Genomic DNA, 25136 nt, shown 5'->3' with positions numbered 1-25136 from the left:
CCAATATGGAGGCCACATGGCGAGGCCGTACTCTTAAATGTGGCTCATGTGCCTGGAGAACTGAGCTTTTCATGTTATTTAATTTTAATTAGTTAAAGTTTAAAAAGTCCCGTGTAGCTAGTTACCAGTTGCTACTTTACCAGACAATGAGTTACTAGGACATCTAACACTGTGGCTGGACAATTAGAAAGACCCATTATTATTATCAAAAACTCCACATTGTAAAGCTTAGACTTTTTCTAGAGAGTTACAGAATAAGGCACTTCAAGTCATAATTTTCTGAAATAAAAAAGTCTTCGGGCTGAGGCTAAAGCATGAAGCTTTTAGGGTTTTACCATTATTTTACAGCTGACATTAGCTTATATTTCAACATGAGCGACATGAATTCTTTCACATTATCAGCACATGCTTCTCTTTCATAACACTAAACTCAGTAAATTATTTTTGTCGAGAAATAAATGCAAAGCAGTTAATAACAATTAGACTCACCAATAAATTCTATCTTTATTCCATTACACGGCGATCTCAGGCAGTACAACTTAATTTAGGGGATACTTGGAACGTTTCCTGATTGATTTGGGCACTCATTTTGTAAAACCCCACTTTGAAGAGGTCAACTTTGCATTTGTATTGTAAAACACTGCAGAACTCCAGGAAAAAACTTGTGTTATTAGGGAGACAAATGCCATTTGAAACATCCATCTGAGATGTGTAACTGAGATTTTGAATACAATTATGAGAAACAAATAAACCGAACTGGGCAAACTGCCCAGAGACAACAATCAAACATAAACTTTGGAGAGGGACAGAGAGACAGAAATGAAGGGGGGGAGTTAGGACAGTAAGGGGATAAACAGGGGGGCTGGGGCAGGGGAGAAGGCAGACCATGATGAGGGAAGGAGAGAGGGGAGTGGGCAGGACAGTACAAACACAGCAAAACAAATAATAGAAGAGCAATGAAGGAACAAATCAAGCCAGAAATGTCTGGCCGAAAGTCTTACATGTATTCACAACAGCCCTCATGGAGGCATTCCCGTGGGGGATTTACAGAGGAATACAGAAAACTCACATGGGATTTTGCCAATGAGTAAGTTTATCAGTCCTTTTAACAAAGGGACTCCCAAGTTTCCATTGTTGGATGAACCTTAATGGTAAGGAAAACAGTGTTTTCTAATTATTATTATTTTTTGGTAGGCTTCTTTTTTTAAAAAGATTTGTTTTTATTTATTTATTTGCATACAAGAACTATGGTGCAGGCCAGAGGTGCAGGGGGTAAGAAGATTGACCAGAGACAGAGTAGGGAGCAGAACAGGCAGCTCTACTGAAGTACACTGCCATGGGGAGCAGCAGGAGAGACGGGAGAGGTCTGCTGTGCCATGTGGGTTAGCTTCCTGGCTGGGGATGGAACTCAGGCCACAGTGGTGATAATGCTGAGAGCTTTGTCCGTAGGCCACCAGAGATGCCCCTTTTATTCACCAGAGATGCCCCTTATATTATTATTAAAGCTTCAGATGACTCTGAATCTTTGCCAACACAAAGAAATTAGTCACTGTTGGAAGATTTAAGCTATAGAGTCCTCTCCCTCAGCCCTCTTGTCAAAGTCTGCCTCACCTGCCAACTGTACCCCAAAAGGTAACATCTAGAGAGCACCCTCTTTGGTTCTTTTGGCTCCCTTTGGGTTGGGATCTTGGTGGAGGATAAGATGGTGGAAGGAGACACAAGTAGGGTGAGGGATTCGGGTCTTCTCCTGCCTCACTCCTGCCAGGGTTTGGCAGTTGCTGCATATCTCCAAACCTGGGGCTGGGGCTCAGGGAAGTCAGCCCACTTAACAACTTGATTTAACAACTATTAGGTTTCTTGAGTTAACAACTATTCTCTCCAGTTTTCCCACCAAGTTAAGAGATTAAGGTTTCCGGCTTCCCTGGCAGCTCGAGGGGTTAAGACACAATCTATGAAGCTATCCGCAGCCTCTGCAGCACGAGTTTGATCCCCAGCCAGGGAGCTACCCACATGGTGCACAGACCTCTCCTGTCTCACCCACCGCTCCCCTCAGCAGTGTATTTCAGTCAATCCTCCTGTTCTGTTCCCCACTCTGTCTCTGGTGAATCCTCTCACCTCCAGCACCTCTGGCCTGTACCCCAGTTCTTATATGCATAAATAAATAAATCTTTAAAAAAAAAGGAAAAGGTTTCCATCTGCTGCTAGTGTCTGGTGCTTTACCGCCCCATCCCTGGTTTTCCTTCACACCCACCCACACGATGGTGAGATAGTGAGTGTCCTCCTACAACTCAAGACCAGCCTCTGCATCAGCCTGGTGCTTACTGACTGGACTCTGACTGGAATGGGCAGTCAAGTTTCCATGGATGGAGCCTGAGCTTTGGTGAGCTCCCTAGTGTAAGGTCTGCAACTGATGGGATCAACCATTTTCCAGGGACCATGCAGCAGGTCAAGGACCTCAAGGAAAAAATCCTCCAGTCAGGAAGACCAAAGGGAAAATGACTCAACAGTAATTATAGAAGGACTGAAGTCAGGTGAAAGGGTGGAATTCATTCTGGAGAAAAGTCCCTTCAGAAACTGATTAGTCTAAGAGTTATTTAAAGACAGTTTTCTAGAAGCTATGAGTTTTTAGACTTGATCTTGAGAGTGATAATAAAATTATTGAAAAGATACGAGGGGTAATTTGAGCACTGATAGATTTAGGAAGGAGTAGGAAACCATATTGTTTTATGAAAATAGCGTCTTTGAGAAACAGTTCATGTTAAATACAATTCACCTATTTAAATGTATAACCTAATGTACTTGAGCACATACAGAAGGTTGTAAAACTATCCCCATAGTCTAATTTTAGAACGTCTCATGCTTCCAAAGAAAATCTTGTACTTACAGGCAGTCAATGCCCCTCCCCTCCCACAAGCTGCACCTCCAGTCTCAGGATCTGCCTTTAGTCTCCACAAATATGCCCATTTCATACAAATGGAATAATAAAATGAAAACAATTTAGCCAATTCAAATACAAAACATTCACAAACAGGAAAATACCTGCAGCCGTCAGCCCTTATCGTGCAAGCCCAGGTAAGAGAAGAGGCCTATTCTCACCCCTGGACTTGGTGTTTCTTTATCCTCCTTATTTTCCCAATAAAATTGGAACATCATATTTACCCTCTTTCAGGACTCAGAAGTATAAGACTTCAGCATTGCAACAGTTTTAAATCCAATGCCATTCCTCAAAGAGTAATAGGCTCAGAATAAATGCCTAAAATTTTTATTTCCCAAAGTGACAGATTCAAAAGCTATAGTTGATAAACCTCACCTGTATACATGATGTAGAATAATAGCATAAACGCCAGGCTAAGAGATCCAGCTTCCAATCCAACTCTGCCATAAGTCAACTAAATAATGATGGTGGTGGTGGTGGTGATAATGGTAAGGGCATCTTATTTAATCAATTCTAAGTTCCATTGCCAGCCCTGTTTAACGCCTTCAGCTTCCAATCATTATTACCTTAAAACGACAGTGGCAAGTCATACTATAATTTTGTGAAAGTTTCAATCACAGAAGCTGAGCTCTAGAAAGGCACAACAACCAGTCAATCTGCCTGTCCTGCTCCCCACTCTGTCTCTGGTGAATCCTCTCACCTCCCCACACCTCGGCCTGTTCCCCAGTTCTTGTATGCATAATAAATCTTTAAAAAAAAAAAGAAATGAAAGAAAGAAAGAAAGAAAAGAAGGGGAAGAAGGGGAAGAAGGGGAAGAAGGGGAAGAAGGGGAAGAAGGGGAAGAAGGGGAAGAAGGGGAAGAAGGGGAAGAAGGGGAAGAAGGGGAAGAAGGGGAAGAAGGGGAAGAAGGGGAAGAAGGGGAAGAAGGGGAAGAAGGGGAAGAAGGGGAAGAAGGGGAAGAAAGGGAAGAAAGGGAAGAAAGGGAAGAAAGGGAAGAAAGGGAAGAAAGGGAAGAAAGGGAAGAAAGGGAAGAAAGGGAAGAAAGGGAAGAAAGGGAAGAAAGGGAAGAAAGAAAGAAAGAAAGAAAGAAAGAAAGAAAGAAAGAAAGAAAGAAAGAAAGAAAGAAAGAAAGAAAGAAAGAAAGAAAGAAAGAAAGAAAGAAAGAAAGAAAGAAAGAAAGAAAGAAAGAAAGAAAGAAAGAAAAGAAAGAAAGAAAGGAACAAAAACAGTGTATCCTAGATTTGCTGAAATGCAGATTGTATCAGGCCGACAAGTAGTATTTGCTCTGCATCAGGTGCTCCTAACGTTCTGTCTGCAGACACAGTCCACGCCACAACTCTTACAGGGAGGAACTACCACTGACTATTTCCCAAATGCAAAAATCAAGGTATAAAGCCTGGCGGGCAGGCTGTGCTCTTAGCCTCCACACTGGCTGCTGAAAGGCATTGGAACTTTGCACAAATCCTTTCAACCATTCAGTGCCTGAGCCGGTAGCCACACAACATCACTGGACTAAGTCATCTCTCAGGCCTCGCAGCTTTAACGCTTGCATTTTCTGACAAAAGTGAGCGCACATCCCATCCCTTTGTAGAACAGATGCCACATTATTTACACAACCAAGGATACTTTAATTGTATTTCTTCAATTCCTTCCAGAAGAATTTCTCTCCATTTACAGAAAAAAAAAAAAAAACTTATAGGGCAATACTGAGATATTTTTGTTCTTAGGTAAATGATGGTAAACTTAAATTAAGCAAGTACGGTCAATATTATTCTTGAAAACACCAGATTGCCATTTTTATACCAACATCTATGTCATCCAGCCATCTTTTTAAATTTCTGTAGTGGACAATAATGGAGACAGACTAAAATCTTAGTAAATCAATGTGCTAGAATTGGGAATATGGCATCTAATTTGACTTGTGATGACTGAAATCGTAAAAATAAAGTACACGTGTACACAGATAGGCCACACTCTCACAGGTACGCACAGCTTATGTCTGTGAATAGTGTTTTACACTGAATCAAGGACTCTGGAAGCATGAAATTTTCCCCACCAATTTTAGGAGCATTAAAAAGTCCATTATGGAGTGAAATGGCAAAGAAAACTGCCAGTTGAAGTGGCGCTCCTTATTAATGCCAAGTCTGTCTTCAAATCCCACACACCCTATTTCTCGACTCCCAGGAATGTCTAGATTGGCCATAATAAAAAAGACAGCTCAGACTCTTTCAGATGCTCCTTGCAGTGAGAACTCAAAAATGAAAACTTCATCAAAAATAAACCACACGCCAAAGTCTCTCTACAAGTGCTGACCTGGGGGATTGTCCGAAAGGGGGAAATAGAGCATGACGTGTCTCGTGTGACATCGTCTTATAGCTATAGACAGGAATTTCCTGTTTTAAAAATGAATTCCAAAAAAAACGTTCTTTTTTTTTTCAATTTTCTAAGTTACTGGCAGAATTTACACAGTTGATTCACTAGTTGGTGGTGAAAGCAGGAGAGTTTAGAAACAGTGAACAGTGACGTGGCATTTGCTTTGACCATGGGTTCCAGGGAGGCTGGGCACACTGCAGGCAGGACCCAGATTCTGACTTGGACCATGTGACCACAGAACCACGAACCACTCCCTCCAACCCCATCTCTGTGCCTTTCGGGGTCCCTCACCAAAGTTTGAGTTACTAGAGGCAGGGTGCTGGCACACAGAAGGAGATCAAGTTCGTCATTAGAATGAATTAGTATTAGAATGGATTTTAGAAAACCCAAGTGTATTGGGCCCAGAGAAAAACCATCTCTCAGATGCTGGTGGTAGTGATGAAAGGAGAGAGGAGAGGCCCAACGACCAGGCCTCAAGAACCAACCCCATGAGGATGCAGGTCTGCAGAAAGCTAAAGGGGAATGGACATGAGTAGGGTAAGGTAAAAAAAAGCATCAGGCTTTTCTGCCCTCCCGCCATGAGGATGGATGATGGATCTGCGGTCCTGAATGCATGCCTGATGGCGGGCACCTGGGGTAGGGTGTGGGCATGCGTAGGTGGGTACACCTGGGCTAAGGCTGGGCTTATAAGGGCGGCGTCATGGGGGACGCCAGAAGTACCATGAGAAGAAAAGAAGCAGAGAGAGAAGAACCACAAGAGGAGCAGAGAACAAGGCCGCCAGAGAACGCTGCAGAGCCCAGAAAGAGTCAAGACTTGCTGGGGGCTAGGAGGCCTGCCAGCCTCCTGGCCCCCCAGCACCTCTGCCTGCCCTGTACCTCCCCACCGTTACAACATGGCACCTAACCACCCATGCCAGAACACGGAGTCTTTCTAGATTCTTCCACCTTACTCATGACCCTTTCATCCAAAGTCCTGATGATTCTACCTTTTCACCACTGTAGTGCAACCAACCCATCCCGGGCAGGTTTATGAACGGTTCTAGCAGCCACATGCTCTGCGCCATTGTTTGTAGCCACTGTCCTCCTCCGTGCACTCCACTGCTCTCCTCCACCCTCGACACCGCACCACCACACCGCACTCTGCTGCGCCATCCTTATAAACCAGTCTCTCAGCTCAGGTGAACCCACCTACGCAGGCCCACACCCCACTCCAGGGGCCGCCATCAGGCACGCACTCAGGACCGCAGGGGTCCGTCATCCATCCTGCTGGTGGGAGGGCAGAAAAGCCTGATGCCTTTTACCTTACCCTACAGTCCACCCCTCAGGGTTTCCTGCCACACAGTCCATCTGTTTCTCTTAGTCTTACGAACACTGCAGCCATGGCCCACAAAAGCAAATGAAACACATAACAAAATGACTAAATTCAATTTTCCTAGGGGCGGATGCTTAGCGTGTCCTCTCACCACTGCCTTTACCACACGCACTCTAAGGCGAAACTCTCCGACTGTGGTTTCTAGCCATAAGCCACGTAGTACATCCACCCCCAGGATGTACTCTGGAAAGGGCGATACATATACTTTATACTCTTTCGGGGGTCATCGCCCAATCCCCAGAGATAGTCTAACTGCTGTCACCTTGACACTCTGGCCTCCATCGCCATCAATATAACAAGTAGACCCATGAAATCTCTCTGGATTTCCATAGAGCAGAGTACATTCTGCTCCTGTGTCTACCGGAGCTAAAACCCTTGGCACGTTAGTCGGGGACCAGTGGGTGGCAAGTTCCACATGTGGCCTCTGGTCCCCGCCCGTCCCCTGTGGACAGGTTCCTTGGCCCTCACCCTAATCGAAAGCCATCAGGCCATCACCCAAGGACGGGTTGGCAACAAGTGGTCTTCCAGGCGCAGGGTGAGCGCCTGACACCTGGAGTGTCCAGGCTCCCCCTGAGCAGCAGCCCTTCTCATGGGCGTGAACCTCTGGTCTTCTAGCAGCTGCTGCCATAATTCCAACAAATATGCACTGGGCTGCGTGTGTATTTTAGTGCCATCTACACCTGCTCTCACTAAATCCGTCCACATTTGATTACGGTGACTTGAATAGGTTCTATGATGCCAAGAGGCTTCCTTGCCCTCCTTGGCATTCCTTTTGACCTTTCAGAAACTACCCGTATTCCTTTCTGAGTTTGAGAGCGCCGGCTCTCAACTTTGCCCACGCTGGCTGTCATTGTGGTGACATCATATACTTGACGTCCCACATAGGGGGCTAGAACTGCCATGAGGGATCCAAATGAGGATGAGGGGGCATTCTTTACTACCAAGTCTCTCATCCCTGCTGTGAAACGCTCGTCGTCAGGACCACGCGTATTCACATTAAACATGGCCTGCCGCATCCCAATGCCCGAAGTACCTGCACCAGCTCGGCATCCATCTGCCATCTGCTTCCTGTCTCTGGCACGTCTCCCGCACCAGCCTGTGCTATCCGTATGGCAGCACTATCCACTCCAGCAGGGTGTGGTCGCCCTGGCCATACCGCCGGCTCTTCTGCAGCCTCTGTCGCAAGGATGGGTGTGAAGTCACGGAGGCCAGTCTCTCCATCTCTTGAGCCGTGCAAATAATCCCATCCACCCCCAGGTCCCATAAACGCAGCAGCCAGGCTGCCACGGGTCCCCCTGGTTTCTGGCGGAACTGTTTGCCCAAGTCCACCAGTGCCGCCTGGGTGTGTCGTCGATAGGTAGTAAATTCCGTTATCTGTGGTGGTCCCGCAGCCTGACCCCCCGGGGCCAGGGGTCGCTGCCACTTCATTTCCTGAGTCACCACCGGGCGGGCCCGGAGCATGGGACCAGCCTCCTCCTGGGTCGGTTTCTCTGAACTTCTTCCTCCAGAATCCTCAAATGTTGCAGTATCCGCATCTCTTCCTGCATCGCATCACGCACTTGCTGGATTCTAGATTGCTCTTTCTGCCTGGTGTAGAGGCAGGAAGGACACAGAGCAGGTTTTCTATGATCCAGCAGACCGGGTAAAGGAGGAGTCAGAGTCCTTAGTTGCTTTTTGCAGCTCTTTTATTGGGATTCAGCGGGTACGTGGCAAGCAGGGGTGCCGGGGGGCCGGGAGGCTGGCAGGCCTCGCAGCCCCCAGCAAGTCTTCACTCTATCTGGGCTCTCGGCTTTTTCTCGGCTTCTCTTGCGGCTTCTGCTGCTTCTTTCTCTGCTTCTCTCTTGGCTTCTGCTGGCGTCCCCGTGACGCCGCCCTTAAAAGCCCAGTCTCAGCCCAGGTGAATCCCATCTACCTGTGCCACACCCTACTCCAGGTGCCCGCCATCAGGCATGCATTCAGGACAAGGATCCATCACCTACCCTGATGGCGGGAGGGCAGAAAAGCCTGACATTTTTCCTTACCCAGCACCCGGCCTCCCGCAGAGCTGTGAGACACACCCATCCCACGGCTCCTGCCGCCTCGCGGGCACTGAATCCATTCAGGGTTTCTTCTGTTTCATACAGGGCCTGTTCCAACTGCCCCGGGATCCATCTACCTCTGGCCATTCCTGGGGAGGTGCCCACTGGGCGAGGAGACCGGCCACCGGGTACCATCTGCTCGTGGCCGGCCACCCGGTGATCCCTCCCCAGGTTCCAAAGGGTTTCGTCTGCGTAGAGCCGTCCTGCTTTGAACCGTCCTGCCGACTACTCCAGTCGTAACACAACCAACCCATCCCGGGCAGGTTTGTGAGCGGTTCTAGCAGCCACATGCTCTGCGCCGTTGTTTGTGGTCACCGTCCTCCTCCGTGCACTCCACTGCTCTCCTCCGCCCTCGACACCGCACCACCACACCGCACTCTGCTGCGCCCCCCTTACAAACCAGTCTCTCAGCTCAGGTGAACCCACCTACGCAGGCCCACACCCCACTCCAGGGGCCGCCATCAGGCCTGCACTCAGGACCGCAGGGGTCCGTCATCCATCCTGATGGCGGGAGGGCAGGAAAGCCTGATACTTTTTACCTTACCCTACAGACACCAAAAGCCCCTCTCCAATCACCAGTCCAGCTTTCACCTAGTTACTCCGTGTAGGGTAAAGAAAATGTCAGGCTTTTCTGCCCTCCCGCCATCAGGATAGATGATGGATCCTTGTCCTGAATGCATGCCTGATGGCGGGCGCCTGGAATAGGGTGTGGGCAGATGTAGATGGGATTCACCTGGGCTAAGATTGTGCTTTTTAAGGGCGGCGTCACAGGGACACCAGGAGCAGCAGTACAAGCCGAAGCAGAAGCCAAAAGAGAAGCCGAGATCACCAGAGAGCCCAGATAGAGTGAAGATTTGCTGGGGGCTGGGAGGCTGGCAGGCCCCTGCCTGCCATATGCCTGGTGAACCCCAATAAAAGACCTGCAAAAACCACTAAGGACTCTGACTCCTCCTTTACCCGGTCTGCATGGGATCAGAAAACCTGCACTGTATCCAGTCCTGGGCCCTACACTCCGCCTCCCTCCACAGCACACAACCCTTCAAGTCTCCATGGGGCCCAATGAATAGCCCCTCTACTCCCATCCAGGTTCGAAATGAATTGAGGATGTAATTTTTTAAAAAAAGTGGCAGAGGGGGAGAAAAATGACACCTTTATCCCTACGAACTCTAGTCTAGAAGCTCTGGCTTCATGCTGAAAGTGAAGTGAAGCCAAGGTCAGCCACAAGGCACCAAAGATAGCTCTGCAAAGGCAGCACCCTCCCAAGGGCAAAATGGGATGGTGCTGGGATATCCATTTAATTTTTCCCAAACTTACCCACCAGGTAAGTACTAGGCCATGTGTGTTATTAGTGACATTCCTGCCACACGGACGTCAAACGAGGAGTGGAGAAGAGCAACCCACACATCTCTCCAAAATTCTCTCCCAGGTGCCTAAGGCTGCCCTTACTAAGTACTTGCCACTGGCTCCCTTCTACCTCCCACCTGTCTTCAAGTTGCCTTCACAACCTTGCACACCACCTACCTGCCCAGGTGTGAGGCTCAACTAAGGTACCTCATCTACTCCCCCCCTTGTAGCTTATCCACTGGTTCCTGGTCCTTGTTAGCCCTTTGTTGTTCCCCTACTTCTCTCAGGAGCCCTTGCTCCTCTGACAAGTCCCTATTCATCTTCCCAGATGCTCTTTAAAGTCATGTCAGGCAGGAAGTCCTCGTGTTCATCCCCAGTACACACCACAGCCAGGTTGGCCTCCCACCACAAGCTTCAGCTCTGTGATGGTTTCTCTAGCACTTTATTATATTCCAGTTACTAGTTAGACTATAGGTCCTTAAATCAGCAACAACTGCCTATATTTTAACCTCTCCAGATGCACTATCCAGCAGAGATTCTGGTCCATAGATATCTACAAATATTTATTGGATTAGAGTGATCAAGTATCTAAATGCAACTTAGAACATAAAGATGCCACACAAATAAAAATGCATTGCTGGTGCAGAGGAAAGCTAGCACCCCTGAAATATTTCCTCAAAATAAGGAACTAAGCATTATCAAGAAAGATACTCAGGGCCTCCCCGGTGGCGCAGCGGTTGAGCGCTGGGCTGCAAATCTGCCCTCAACCTCTGCAGCACCGGTTCAATCCCCGGCCTCCGGCGAGGGTCCCACAGGGCGCACAGACCTCTCCTGTGGCACCCGCTGCTCCCCTCAGCAGTGTACTTCATCAGTCTGTTTGTTCTGCTCCCCGCTCTGGCGCTGGTGAATTCTCTCACCCTCCCATGCTTCTGACTATACCCAGTGCTTGTATGAATAAATAAATCTTAAAAAAAAAAAAAGATACTCAAAGAAAATTCTACTTACAAATGTTAACCATGAATTGAGCCTGAATTGGGACTTTATACAAAATCACACAGGAAGAATAATCCAAGAAAACAAAATCTGCAGGCAAATGACAAAAAAAATCTAGGAAACAAGAGATATTGGGGAACACTGACATCCCCAATTTGACCAGAGTATAGAATGCATAAAGAGAGGTGCCTGAGAAGTTCTCAGGGGGGAAATCCCACCTTAGCATACCTTGGATCTCTAGGACCCCAACAAAAAAGGTCGACTTGATTTGCAGACAATAGGTGTTGAAGACTGTTTTCTAAAGGAGTTGCTGGTTAATCATGTTATGGAGACCATATAAAATCTACATCACTGTAGTACTGATAACATGGAACTAATAATTTGTTTTTCAATTACTTCCAAATTCCTCAAGATCACAGTGACTCCAGGCTTAGAACAGTTCGGTAATCTCAAAGGAACATTCTTTGAGCATAATAAAATGACTAATAAACTATTTAGGATAATCAGGAGACCACATATTAATTTGGAGCCATTTTTTCATTTTGTTTATGATTCCATCCACCTGCTCCTGCATGTTGGATGTGTCTAATGAATCTTTCCCCACCACTTGTCTATCGTGTAATAAGCACCATCCATTTCCCAATTCTCTTAATAGACAGTAACAGGAAAAGCTGATTTAAGTAATACCAACGATGACCATCTGTCTCCACTTCTATATTTTTTCTTTACTATTCTGCCACCAACTACAGTGAGCTCCAGTAATCACTAGTCACAGAGTAGTAGACAGGCAACACTCAGGACCATGGAGGAATTATTGAGATGTCTGATTTCAGTGCCAGAGTTGAACGAATAGATCAGACAGACAAATGGTCTCTAGACCCATCTGCAGTCAATTCTGAGTTACAGCAGCAGAACAACTCAACAAACTCTAACATCGTTCTTGAAAAACAGCACCCATAGCAGCAGGGAACTTTAAGCTGTTTTTTTTTGTTCTTTTGTCAACTGACTAAGTACTATTGGACAAGTCACGTTAGTGCACCGGACTTAATTTCTTAATGCAGATGGTGAAAGTACAAATATGTGGACAGTGATGCATGTCTCTTAAAGGGGATGCATGTCACTTCCCTGGAGGACCTTTCAGGGAAAGCTGGGATTCCCAGGAATATGGGTCCCCAGCAATGGTGTCCTGCCCTTGGTCCCTCTATTCCGACGCCTCTTCTGTCTTACGCTGGGTTCCCCAGTAAACCCTCTCTTAGATGAGTGAAGTGCAATAAGTTTATTGGGCAGTATCCTTGGGGCCACACTTAGGAAAGGCAAGCAAGAAGGCAGACTGGACACAAACCCACCTGACATAAGGTGGGACACTGGGCTCAGCCAGGCCCATAAGGCTCTGCATCCAAGATGGCCCTTCAGAACCATCCTGAATTGCCCTCCTTCCTCAACCAGTGCTTGGTTCAGGGTTGCTCCCTCACCTTGGGTGATGGTAATTTCTGGAGAAGCATTGGGCTGTGAGGCATCAATGGCCAGGCCTATGTGCAACTGTGAGTGCCAAAGACCAACCTGGGAGGGGCCATCTAGACAAAGAAGAAAGAAGCATTGGCTTCCAATTTTCTGAAAGTAAGAAAAAAATGGAGAAGCATGTTGCGGAAGAGAGAAATGGATTTCAAAAGACAGAAAATCAGCTTCAATCTACTAAATCTTGGCCAAACCGTGCATTTCTTTGTGCCTCAATTGTCTTTCTCTGGAAGGTGATCTGAGGTCACTTTTCATATGAAAATATCTGTGATTCCAGTCCAAATGTCATTCCTGTTCAATATCCAAAGCCCTTTTGTTACCTACCTCAAGGCTGAAAAATATCCCTAAGGGGGGGAACATAAAAAATCTCCAGCAGCGTCTGAAATTCATATTTGTTTAAGTGTGAAGAGATGATCAGCAGCAGCAGCAGCAGATTCAAATCTACACATGACAGTGGACACATAGCAACCCCAAGATTAAATTAGATTTGCAGGCAGCAGCTTGGGGATTTTGACATTAGACTGAATAAAATTATTCAGTTAGTTGTATCTTTATTGCCCACGCTCCCCCTGTGAGGCAATTTTCCTTATTGGAAGTAAAGCAACCCCAACCAAAGCACTTAAAAATGATCCTTTTCCTGTTTTTATTAGCTCGTATCAAAGAAATGACTATTTGAAGTACAACCAAGGGGAGGGAATTGGTTTTTTATTGTTCAGTTCATGTTAGGAGTAGAGAAAGATTCCCCAAGGAAATACGCAGTCTCTCAAACAAAGTTGCAGGGTAATCAACAGGAGAATTCTTTTGAGAGAGATGGAAAATAGAGAAAATTATTAAAATATAATTAAGTAAGCAAAGTGGATGCAAACTAAAAAGTAAGAAGTAAGCTATTCAGGACAGAGGTGGCACATGTTGAAACTGACTTCCACAGCGAGATGCATGAGTCAGTCTTCCCAACAACAGAGCAGCTGTTGGTCTTTAGAACCGAACCCCAAAACATAGCACGAGCATATGAACATTGCTTATGAATGAGCTCACGCTCTGGCACTTCAAACAAAGGTCAGCGAGGCTCACCGTCAGGTGGGGAACAAATCCTACCAAGGAGGCAGTGAGTCCTGGCCTCTGAGCTGAACTTACATTCAGGAAACAAACAACCCAAAGCGTGACTCCTGCGGCCTGGACCCACGTCAGGCCCGTTCATGAAGTCCAGGCACCTCCACCCCACAAAGCTCCATTTGCTGTTTCTTTAGCTAGATTTTCACAATGAGCCTTTGTCTGAAGTTGTTTCTCTTACAGATGCCTTATTATTAAGGAAAAACATGACACTCTAATTTCAATTGTATTTTTAAAATTCCTTACACTATATGTATTTCTCTGAATTATAGGGGAAAAACAGATGTGAGGCATAATAGATTTTGCTTAATTTATAGGAAGGGGGTATTCAACTATACACTGATAGACATGCATACACACCCACGTACATCCTCACACATCTCCACGCATACACCTGCACACACATACACACCACACACACGCATCAATACACCCATCCACACACATTCACTTACACACACATGCACATGCACGCATGCACACACACACACACACACACACACTACAGCTCAATGTGCTTTACTTTATGGGGAAAGTTGATGATTTCAGTTCCGATATTAGCAATGTGGGAAGCCAGAGGCAAAAGATCTACTAGAAGCCATTCCAATCATACCAGACACATACAATAACTTCTATATCTTGTATAATAAAAAGGATAAAAATAGAGGTGCAATGTTTTCAACAGAAAGCAGCTCCATGCATATGTTTAAAAGGATTCATAATCCTATGACTCCCCTTAGTCCAAAGAGAGAAAACAAGGTCAAATAAATTATTCTTATTTAAAGATCAAATTTTTAAATGTTTTCTAAATTAATAATTTACTGAAATTATCACATAAAATCAGTTTCTAAGTTAGCTGGCACAAGTACTTTCAAATAATGTAACTGTCAATAAAAACTGGCATAATCCCATTTTACTCAATACTAGTCACTGAAAAGAAGTCATAGTATGATTATGACAACTCTCAATCAGCGAAGTTATAAGTCTTCAGCAACTGTATTCAACAATGCTGAACAGCTACTTCTTTCATTTTTCCTTAAATACACAAGTTCAACTGCTTTTATCCATAAGAAATAACCACAGTATTAAAAGCTACTTTCGGTTAGCTTGTCCTCAGAATAAAACATATATCCAGAGAAACTTCTTTGTGTAGATGAACAAAATGTCCAAGTGGAAGAAGAATTCACCAAAAATATGAGTGGGTCTTCATAAGCTTGTTTCAGATCCAGTAAAATTCATGGCTACAGTTTCAATCATCATATATTTGTTTAACAGGAATATACTGAGGACCTGCTAAGCAAGAGGGTTATATATTCACATCAGGAGGGAGATATGGGGTGAGAAAGGAATAAACACAAAAGGAATAGAAGACATTAGGGACTAACGCAGAGGAAAGTGAGTAGAAAGAAAAGCAAGACGAAATTAATGAGATGGATTTCTATCAACTCATCCTAAAGGGCTTGCCCCCAACATGAAACTCTCCCCAAGACCTCTGAGGAATGTGGTTACCCAATAGCAAGGCATGTAAGAAGAGAACTAGGGGTCCGGGGATGCTGAGGGGCCCCACTAGAGTTGATTCTCTGATCGTCCCAGGAGTAAAACAAATTCTAAACATTGTGTGTGAAGGAAACACCCTCAATACCCCAGTTTATCAGGTAGTAAGTGCACCCTAACGAGTGATGTCATGGTCACTGCACAATTACCCCTTCACAGCCTCATTATAATAATTGTATCACCACGGTACAGTCTACAGGCTGAGACCACCAACGGGAACCAGGTTTCTCTACTTTAACTTCCGCTGCAAAAGCACCTAAAGGACCCTCACAGTCACCTCTGGGTGCAAACAATTTGAAATATTCAAGAATGCAGTGACAATCCCCCAGGCCGATCAGATTCCGCTTCTTCTTGGGGCACATAAGGAGAATGATGGTGAAATGGAAGTGGACTAGGTTGGGCATCCTAGAAAGCCCCATCCCGTCTTCACTGCAAAATCAACACCTTTAATCTGCAAAGGCTCAGTGTCCTCACCTTTAAATGGGGGATAATGGCAGACACCCTCCCTCTGTCCCTGGGGTGATAAATAAGATTCGTTTTTGAAAAGCTTAATGGTTTCCAAAGCAATTTCATAGACATAAGCATGGGGCGGCCTCCCAGGGGCTGGCAAAGGAGAAGGGCAAATTCTCAAATCCATATTGGAGTAATTCCCCCTATTAACGGCTGTTTCGAATCCATTGTTTTGAAACCAGAGGGAAATCTAAGATATAAATTATAAGCTATTTAGGAAGGAAAAGCCATGTGCACGCCGCTCTCGCCCTCCATCAGCTTTTGTTTGTGAGCAGGTGCCAAGGCTATCCCAGGGAAAGGGCAATCCAGGACCAGGCCCTGAAAAACCCTCCACGCCATTCCGCACACCGCGGACTCGGGAGAAGACCCCGTGTTCCACGCTGAAGTTGGCAGAGGCACTAGTTAGCCTGCCAGCTGCCAGCACCCTGCTGCCCACTGGCCGGCCACGTGTCCCTGGAAGGGCCAGGTAAAAGATCCCTTTATTTTTTGCTCATTTAGTCCATAAAACTGTCACTTTTTTTAAAAATTGGCTACTTCTCAGTCACTGCATATTCAAACACAAACAAAACCCAGACTGGGAGAGAAGTGGGTTCTCCAGTCTGAGGAGACAGGAGGGGTAGGGGTTGGGGAGGCCACACCAGCACAGACTTGGGGATTTCAAGGGTGCCAGGCCATTCACACACCGGGCCCCTGGCAGGGGTGAGCCTGGAAGCTTCGTGTGGGCAACTATAAAATGGGATCACCAACCAGCCCCACCTCCCGGCTGGCTTAACCTCTGCAAGTGTTAAGTCTACAGTGATCACAGGGGGCAGGGTCTCTATAATGACAAACATAGTCGAGACTACCAAATGGCTATTAACGATCATTTTTGTTTCATGAGCTAAGATATTTTGCAGGGAAAAATCTTCCAGGAGAGAGCAATCGGTATTCAAATTCCCATTTTGCAGAATCTTTTCCCTGTCCCTGGCTTGCGGCTTGATTCTTCCCACCCCCCACCCCCCCACCCTGCTCTCCTGCTCCCTGCGGGCTCAGCTCCTCTGACAGCTGGCTGCTACCCTGGCCCGTCGTGGACTTCACTCAGATGCTGCCACTATTTGAGTCAAGCGCTCACAAGCCAACAAGTCCAAGTGCAGATTTAAGCAGCCTCTTCCGGACATCTCCACCTGGCCAAAAAAGTGGATGACTTGCGCCAGAAGGTCAATCCACAAGTGGAAGAAAAATTCCTGAAGTTTCTCTCCAGAAATTTTGGTTTTCTCCCCGTTGCTACAGCTGCTTGGAAAAAAAAAAAAAAGCAGCAAAGGAATTTACCACAGAAAGGGTAGCAAACAAAAAAATGTTTTAATAACATTTCTACACATTGCTCATGGCTTCTAAAGTTACAATTATGAGTTCATGCAGTGTTAACAACTGTTTTTCATTTTGTTACTGGTTGAGAATTTCAATAGGAATTGATAGAATGAGCACATCGAATGCACAACCTAGTCAGGATTTACAGTTCCAGAAACAGTGCCCACTTCTTCAACCACGGAACGGGGAAATGTTGACCATGTGTTTATACTTCATTACCGAGGAAAATGCAAAGATGGTTAATGATTATTCATGTCACAAGTATTACAGTTGTAGTCTTTGGGGCATTAACTAACACATTTTAAGGCTGGCATTCCCTTTGCTGCAGCTTGCAGTCTTGGGCACGACCCAGGTTGGGCAGGTATTTCGGTCCCTTCCCTGAAACATTCCAAATCCCCACTTACAGAACCCACGGGAATCACTCTGCATGAAATAAACCAGCTGAACAATGTCGGGTAACAACTAGGAAAAGTCTCTTTTAAAAAAGTTTCTGTGGGGGATCTGAGCGACTCCCCCCATTACCTGTTTTGTTGCTGTTGTGGTTGTTTTTGAAACATCCGCATCCTGTATCTATTTCTGGAATGGCAGACACTGCAGATTTGTCATGACTGAGTGAGGACTCTACCCTTGCATACACACACTCCTCCCTGTCACCCCCACTGAGTCCAGTGGAGGACGTGGTGCCACCTGGGAAGCCACACCTGGCATCTCATTCTGAAACTGCCTGCCACCAGCCTCCATGCTCAGGTAAACACTGAACTTCCTTCTTGGAGCAAGTCTTATCTCATCTAGAGATAATGCAATGAGTGGACGGAAAAAGGCATCTGTATTTCTAGAACGAGAACCAAAGGAAACAAACTGGGCCAAGTCATCTGAAGTGGACGTTGTTAGCACCTGCAAGGCCTGCTGTTCTGACCCACACATACAGAAACTGTGCTGAAGAAAAGGCTGTCACTTTCTGACAAGATGGCATCTTGTGTTTCCAGTCAATGCAGAACTCTGCCTAAATATTTCCAGCCACCAACACCAACTCAATGACTTAGATACGAAGGGAAAACATGTATTCAAGACTGTCTGCAGAAGGGCAATTAAGGGTCTTAAGTGTTCTAGGTCTACAGGTTTAATGGTGAGAATAAGAGTAACAGTGCAGGTGGTCAGCAGCCAGGACTGCACTGAAAATGAGAGCAAGTCACTTCTCCACTCCAATTTTTGAATCAGAAGTTTGTGTCCCACAGAAGACAGGGAAATAAGATTAGTAGGTTTTCCAATTAACATCTAAATATTATTATCATTATATCGAGGTAGTTGCACACTCATGTAAGAGAAAGGGGGAGAGAGAGGTGGAAGGAAGAAAGGTAGGAGGGCGAGCGGGAACCAACTTAGAGAAAGTGGGGAGGGGGTACCTTTTAACCGCTAAATGATCGAAATGTGTTGGGAGGGGTGGCAGCAACAGAATTAGAACAATCACCCTTCTAAAACAGGTCATTTAGAGGGTGATGAAGTGATGAATAGAGCTGATCTTTCAGCAGTGAACTTAAAGAATATACAGATACTGATTTATGATGATGAATACCTGAAGTTTATATAAAGTTATAATGCAATGTTATCAATTATAAAGTAATGTTTAAAAGTTATGAGCAAATGAAAATTATTTCTCCAAAACCAAACAGAAAGCAAAAAAAAAGCAGCCCTTCATCAAACATAGCTGCACATAATAGAATGTGCGTTCGGGGAACTTGGTGGAGAACCCTAAGTTAGACCCCACACTCATGGAGAAACCTCGAGCACAACATTCCTTTACTATGGACACCTATTTCCCACATTGAAAGTTCTATCTCCTCACTATCTCAGATGTGGAAGCTCTGATGGCAATAATCTCCCTGGGACTGAGCCAAATCTCCTCTCTAGTAACTTACACGAAGTGGACTTGGATCAGCCCTCTGAAAATTAATATATTCATCATCACAGAGCTTCAAATATATTTAAGTATTAGGCTTCTAATTCTCGTGTGTTTCCTTCTTCATTACTGAAAGAATTTATTCACTCTAGATTTTATTCAAGATGCCATCAAATATCTTAATACATCCCTAATACCATCTTAAGATACATGATATCAAGTAAACAACCAAGTAAATTCTTTAAACAGCTTCCAAAGACACCAGTAGATAAGGGTTAAGGTCAAAAGTGACTATTACTCAAAATCAACCCCAAATTCATTCTGTTTTAAAGGGCAGATGGAATTAATACCACGTCGTTGTGAGTTGACACGCATGGGGGAAAAAAAGTTACCTCTATTTTTCTGTTGTTTTAAAAAGATTCCCCAAATTGCTGGAAGTATCTTCTCATGGGCAGACCAAAGACGGTATCCTTAGTTGCACTAATGCTTTGATTTGAACTGAACAGTGGAATCAGTATCAGTTATCGTCTGAGTTTCATAAGAGTGAAATTACTGACTGGAGGCAAAAGGCAAAGAGTTACTTCTATTACAGAACTACAGAAACCTCTGGAGGTATGTCCAGGCCAGTATTTACAAATACGGTACATCAGGCAGCTGCTACTTCTAGTCAACCAAGGGGAGAGAAGTCCTAGGCAATCCCCAATACACATAAACACATACAGCACATACACCAATATCAATTACAAAGCATCTGATATAACTGGATGAAACACATCAGCAAAGACTCTAGGCAAAAAATATATCCAGTGGCTCGGTAGACTGTTTCATTTTAACTGACAGTGTGTGAGCAATGATGCTGCACTTACATAAAAACAAGGAATTGTGCCCTCCAATATGTAGTTTCCACTTTGGCACAAGCAGACATACACGCAAGTACATATATATGTATATATATACACACACATATATGCATGAGTATATATAATACTTACATATAAATATATATGATAAACATGTTTATATATAATTTATATAATAAAATGTATAAATAAATATAAATAACACAGTAGTTCAAAGTAACAGTCAACATGCTACCTAGATCCACTTCCTTTAATCTTGGCCCAAATGCAAACTTTTCAGTAAGTCTCGTGCTGACCACTCTAATAAAAATTGCAACAACCTCTTCCTCCCAATTCCAAGTAATCCTAATATAACTTTATTCAGAGAGCTTGGCCTCTTGAAACATATCACAGGGTTTACTGAATGAACGTGTGTGTGTGTGTGTGTGTGTGTATAATTGCTTCACTTCCCCTCCCCCCCAACATACACCCACCCATCCATGCACACAAGCAGACAGAGATTCTAAATGCACACACACAAACACAGAATTGACAGGGACAGAATCTTGATGTTCCTCCTGTACTTCAGGACTCTGGAAGAGTTCCTGATGCATATCAGGAAATAAGAGGTTGACCTGTATTAGCTAAATGGAAGAATAAATGACTCTGGGCTCAGACAGACTTGGCCTTGAATCCCAATTCCACCTATACCAGAAATGATCATCCTTCAGTACCTGTGCTCCCTGGCCTCAGTATAAGGGGGAGCATGGGAGCGCCCGCCCAGAGGCTTGTCAAGAGGATGACATGAGTCAGTATCTAACAAGGGTTTGGAATCACGCTTGGACACAGTAAGCTTCGATAAATGTCAGCTGCTGTCAGTATTATTTTGTCAAGATGAGTTTCTCAAGGTGGTGATGGCTTGTGATGATTTATGCTCTCAGGCAACTGGCTCTCCTCATACCTGACAGCACAGAGCTGAGATGGTTAAAAGGGACAGGAGGCCTTTCTTGATGGAGGAGCAGAGCTACCAAGGGTCACACCCCATCCCTAAAGTTCACCAGCTCAATTCAACAACACACAGGCTTTTGCAAAGGAGCTGTTAACAATGTAAGTATTTCTGCCTCAGACCTGCTCCAGTAGAATAAACATAACAATGAGACCTATGAGTGAGGGTAAGCTCTCGGAGACCTTAAAAGGCAGAGAAGGCAGTTAGGCTGTGGCTACTTGAACAGAAAGATTTGTTTATTTGGCTTAACTGCAGTCAAAGCTAATGGTCCTAATGGCATTGAATCACCCCAACTGATTCTCCAGATTTCTATGCAGGGGCTGTAACTTACACTTTATGAAAGAAGATACAGAGAAAAAACAGCCCTCCGTAAAATAATTTACCAGAACATACTAATCATTTAGACATTCGCTTATGTTTCTAGAAAGCTGAAGATCAGGAATTTTCATGGTAAATTTTTCCTGGAGCTAAATCCAGGTCTGCCTAAAAGCAGTAAGGAGAAAAATTAAACCATTGACCTGAATGTTGACTATTTAGAAAAACAAAACATTCTGAAAACAACTCATTGATTCCAACACTTTAAGGGGGGGGGGGGGGAAGGGGGGTGTAGGGGCAGGGAACAGAGGTTTCAGGACTGACAGGAGAGGAGGTAGGAGGCAGTGAGGTAGACAGAGGTGAAGGATAAGGGGGTGACAAAAGGGGAAGGAGGTACTTGCTAACTCCCTGTAATAACAATGTTACCTTCCCTGCTTATTACAATGTCTTCCCAAGGTTAATCACATGAAGTGGTATGTTGAGGCATTTTCATTATAAGAGCAAACCATGATGAATGCCTGCAGGCTGAAGGATTAGATCCTGCTACATATTGCCTATAAAGGCTGTTTCTTCTCTCCCTGGAGAACTAAGATCCCGTGAACTTGGGGGAATGGAGCAATAGTACAGTAGCTAAAGTGAAGCTAAAATCAAATTTGCAGACTCCCAAGTCATTGCTCTGGTCTCTACAAGAACTCCCCAAACTTTAACATGTACAAGACAAATGTTTCGCAGTTCCAGAGAGAACCCAAGATTCTGCATTTATGACAAGGTCCCCCGTGACAGCGATGCTGCTGGGGCTCGGATTACACAGAGTAGGAAGTCTCTGCCCCAAGTGCGCCTGCCAAGGTGAGCCTCATGAGTACCATTTTTTAATGAAAAAGGTATTTTCCAGGAGCAAGAGAAAGTGAGATTATATATGAAATACTGAAATTTCAACCTTTCTAACGATTCAACAATACTTGTAACTTTAAAGGTGGTTTCCATTTACATGGTGGTATCAACTGTAAAATAGGCTTATACTGAAGATTTTTAAAGTATACACAAATACTAATACTTTTGAGTTGCATGATCTCTCACTGCAATCTGTAGATATGCATTCATTAATAATTCCCCCCCAGGGGGTTTCAAGATCCATACCTAGGTTGCACTAATTCAATAAAACGATCTTAATTCTCGCCCACTTTGAGAACAGAGCTACTATGACCAGGTGGGCTTCACTTTCTTTGAAATGTGAACAGATAAAAAAGATGATACTGGCAACCACATTCCAATAGGTTTAGTTGCACAGATTTTGCCACCCGTGAACTCAGCGTCACAAAGCTGACCGTACCCATTTCCATAGGCAGTGGAATCCTCTTCCAGGAGAGGTTCAGTGTAACTGGGTGCAAGAAAAGATTTTTTCCTCCAAAGTTCATGTTGCTTCTATTTGTCTATTTTTTCTTCGCTTACCACAGAGGAATCGCGATGCACTGGAAAAGAGTGGATGTAAACTAAACACTGTGTGTCCCTCCAGCCAAAACTCAGTTACCTCCCAAAACTTGCTATTGGTCCCCTTGAATCAGCTGAGCCCCAGAGCTTTTTCCTATAAAAAGTCCGCAGTGTATCTAAATCTGATCCCAGTAAAATTTCACTGGGCTGAAGTGAAAATGCAGAGGTAGCATTTACGGATAACAGCTGGAGAACATTAGTTTCTGTCTCTCCTTTTCACTCCCAAGGGTTGCAAATTCTGCTGTTCAGACAGGAAGTCGTCATACACCACACACTGCACAATACAAGAATGCTGGGATCGAACAAGTTGCAGTGGATTAGGAGAGTGTGGAGGTTGTGCTCAGGAACTCAGGGCAGGGATTCTACGTTCCTCTGGGAGCCAAACACTCTTTCCCCCAAACACAATTCAAGTAGCACAAAGTCTGCACTCCTGGTGTTGATAAGTGAGCACTTTACTCCCTGGAAGCTTTTGAATAACTCAGAGTGGGAAGTTGTGCTTTTCATTCCTCATCTTTCATGTTTGCACAAATTTTAAAAACATTCACTCCAAGAAGCTTGGGGGAGGGGCCGAGATTCCCCAGTAATATCTTTTTGCATAATTTCATGTCTGCTATCTAAAAAAGACAATTTTTTAAACATTTTTTTAAATGAAAATGTCCCAGAAAATCTCACATAACTGCCCAGGGTCAGGAACTCTGCATGTGTGTGTGTGTGTGTGTGTGTACACATATATATGCATACACACATATGTATCACGTGTGTGTATAAGTAATTTGAAACATGATGATCTGGAAAAGAATCATTTAAACATAAGATTCTTGTGGGTCTGGTCTTTTAGGGTCGATTTCTGCGGTAATTTCGCAAAGCTGATGAGAATCGCACAGGGACACAAGTTCGGGGCAACATCCACATGCGGTGGCCACAGCTACAAGTTTTGAACAGGATGACAGGCGATCCCCGAACACCACATGCTGAATAGCTATTCTGCATTCCTACCAGTTTGCAGGCGCTGGACCCCATTTGCAACCGCCTGTCCTCTGGGGGCAGGCGGTAAAATCGCCCGGGCCTTCCACTGCCCTCCAGCCAGCCAAGCGAAGGCCCTCCAGCCAGCCAAGCGCACTGAAGACAAACCTTCCTAACTTTTGAACTGCAGGAAATGCCTTTGCCTTGTGCACATCGGGGGCATGCAGTTAATCAACAGGGTTAGGCTTTATGCAAAGAGCGGGAGGAGGGGCGAGGGAGAAGCCAACCCACACATCCATCATCCTTTTAGGAGTAGGTGGGGTTTAAAGTTTCCCCAACTTCCAAGTCCCCACTTGACAGGCAATATTTCTGTGCAATTTCCAGCCCCTCAGAACAGATGGTCCTTTGCCCGTCTTGAGCCCCAAGGGAGCCCAGACAAAGCCCCCAGTTACTCCTCGCCTCGCGGGGCCCTAGGTGGTCAGTTTCACGCAGTGGTCCGCCCAGGGGCAGTGAGCAGAGAGTGGAAACTTAACTTCTTCCAGAAGTTTTTCTTGCTACGGGAGAGCCCAGGGAAGCGCAGCACAAAGGCCTGGGAAAGTTTTCACTGCGTTATTTTCCAAAAACGTCTTTCACCATCTGCCAAGCGACCATCCTAAACCCCCGATGCCCAGCAAGGAAAACGGAGGCGCGTGTGTTCAAAAACGAGGCACAAGGGCTACCGCGCCGTCCCGGAGGCACCGGGCAGGCTGCTCCAGGAGACCCCCACGGCGGGAGCGCATCCCCGGCGCGCCGCGGCGCGCAGCGCCAACGGGAAGGTGACGGCGCGGACACGGTGCCAAGTGGGGGTGCGCCACGGCGGCGGGCGAGGACCTTCCTCCCCAGACGGGCGCGCGAGGGGAAGGGAGGGGGGCGCTCCGGGCGCCGGCGGACGGGCGGCCCACTCACCCTCGCTGCCGTACTGTTTGCCATTGTTCGCGCCCATCCTGCCGCCGTCATGCCCGCCGTCTCCCCGGACACTCCATAGCTGGGGCGCACCGCCCGCGCGCTCCGCCGAGGAAAGCCCGCCCGACGGGACCGTTAGCTGCGCATCCCCCGCGCTCCGGGGCCGCTCTCCGGCCGGGGGTGGCCGCTGCGCTGCGGTGGGAGGGGGCGCGGCGTCCCCGCGCGGCACCCCCGAGGGCTCCGGGTGGTGGGGCTGGGGCGGCGGCCGCTCAGCAGCCGCGCTCGGGGCCGGAGGGCGCAGCGCCGCCGACCGCCCGCGCCCCGGGGCCGCCCCGAGGCTCGCCGCGCCGCCGCCGCCGGGTCCCCATCCGCCCGCCCCGATCCCCCCGCGGTGGGCGCTGAGCCGCGCGGGCGGCCCGGGCTCGGGGGTCGGCCGCTGCTCCCCGCGCCCCCGCGCACCCGCGGCTCCCCGGGGAGGGCGCGGCGGCCACTTGTTGCGGGTGCCCGGAGCAAGCGAGACTCGCGGCCCGGCGCTGCTCGCCCGCGGGCCGGACT

The 25136-nt window shown here is 46.2% G+C and overlaps 1 protein-coding gene across 1 annotated transcript in view; it reads right to left on the bottom strand.

Moving 5' to 3' along the window:
- Positions 1–24621, bottom strand: part of FBXL7 (F-box and leucine rich repeat protein 7) — a gene marked incomplete at both ends in the record, with an annotated part of 309119 nt that extends 284498 nt beyond the window's left edge. The window contains one exon of the mRNA XM_084233603.1: positions 24585–24621. Within this exon, the coding sequence (XP_084089729.1) occupies positions 24585–24621 (37 nt within the window). The remainder of the gene's footprint in view (positions 1–24584) is intronic.
- Positions 24622–25136: the final 515 nt, after the last annotated feature.

Source organism: Talpa europaea (genome assembly GCF_964194135.1).
Source record: "Talpa europaea genome assembly, chromosome: 5".
Taxonomy (NCBI): Eukaryota; Metazoa; Chordata; class Mammalia; order Eulipotyphla; family Talpidae; genus Talpa; species Talpa europaea.
This window is presented reverse-complemented; position numbering and strand designations above follow the sequence as displayed.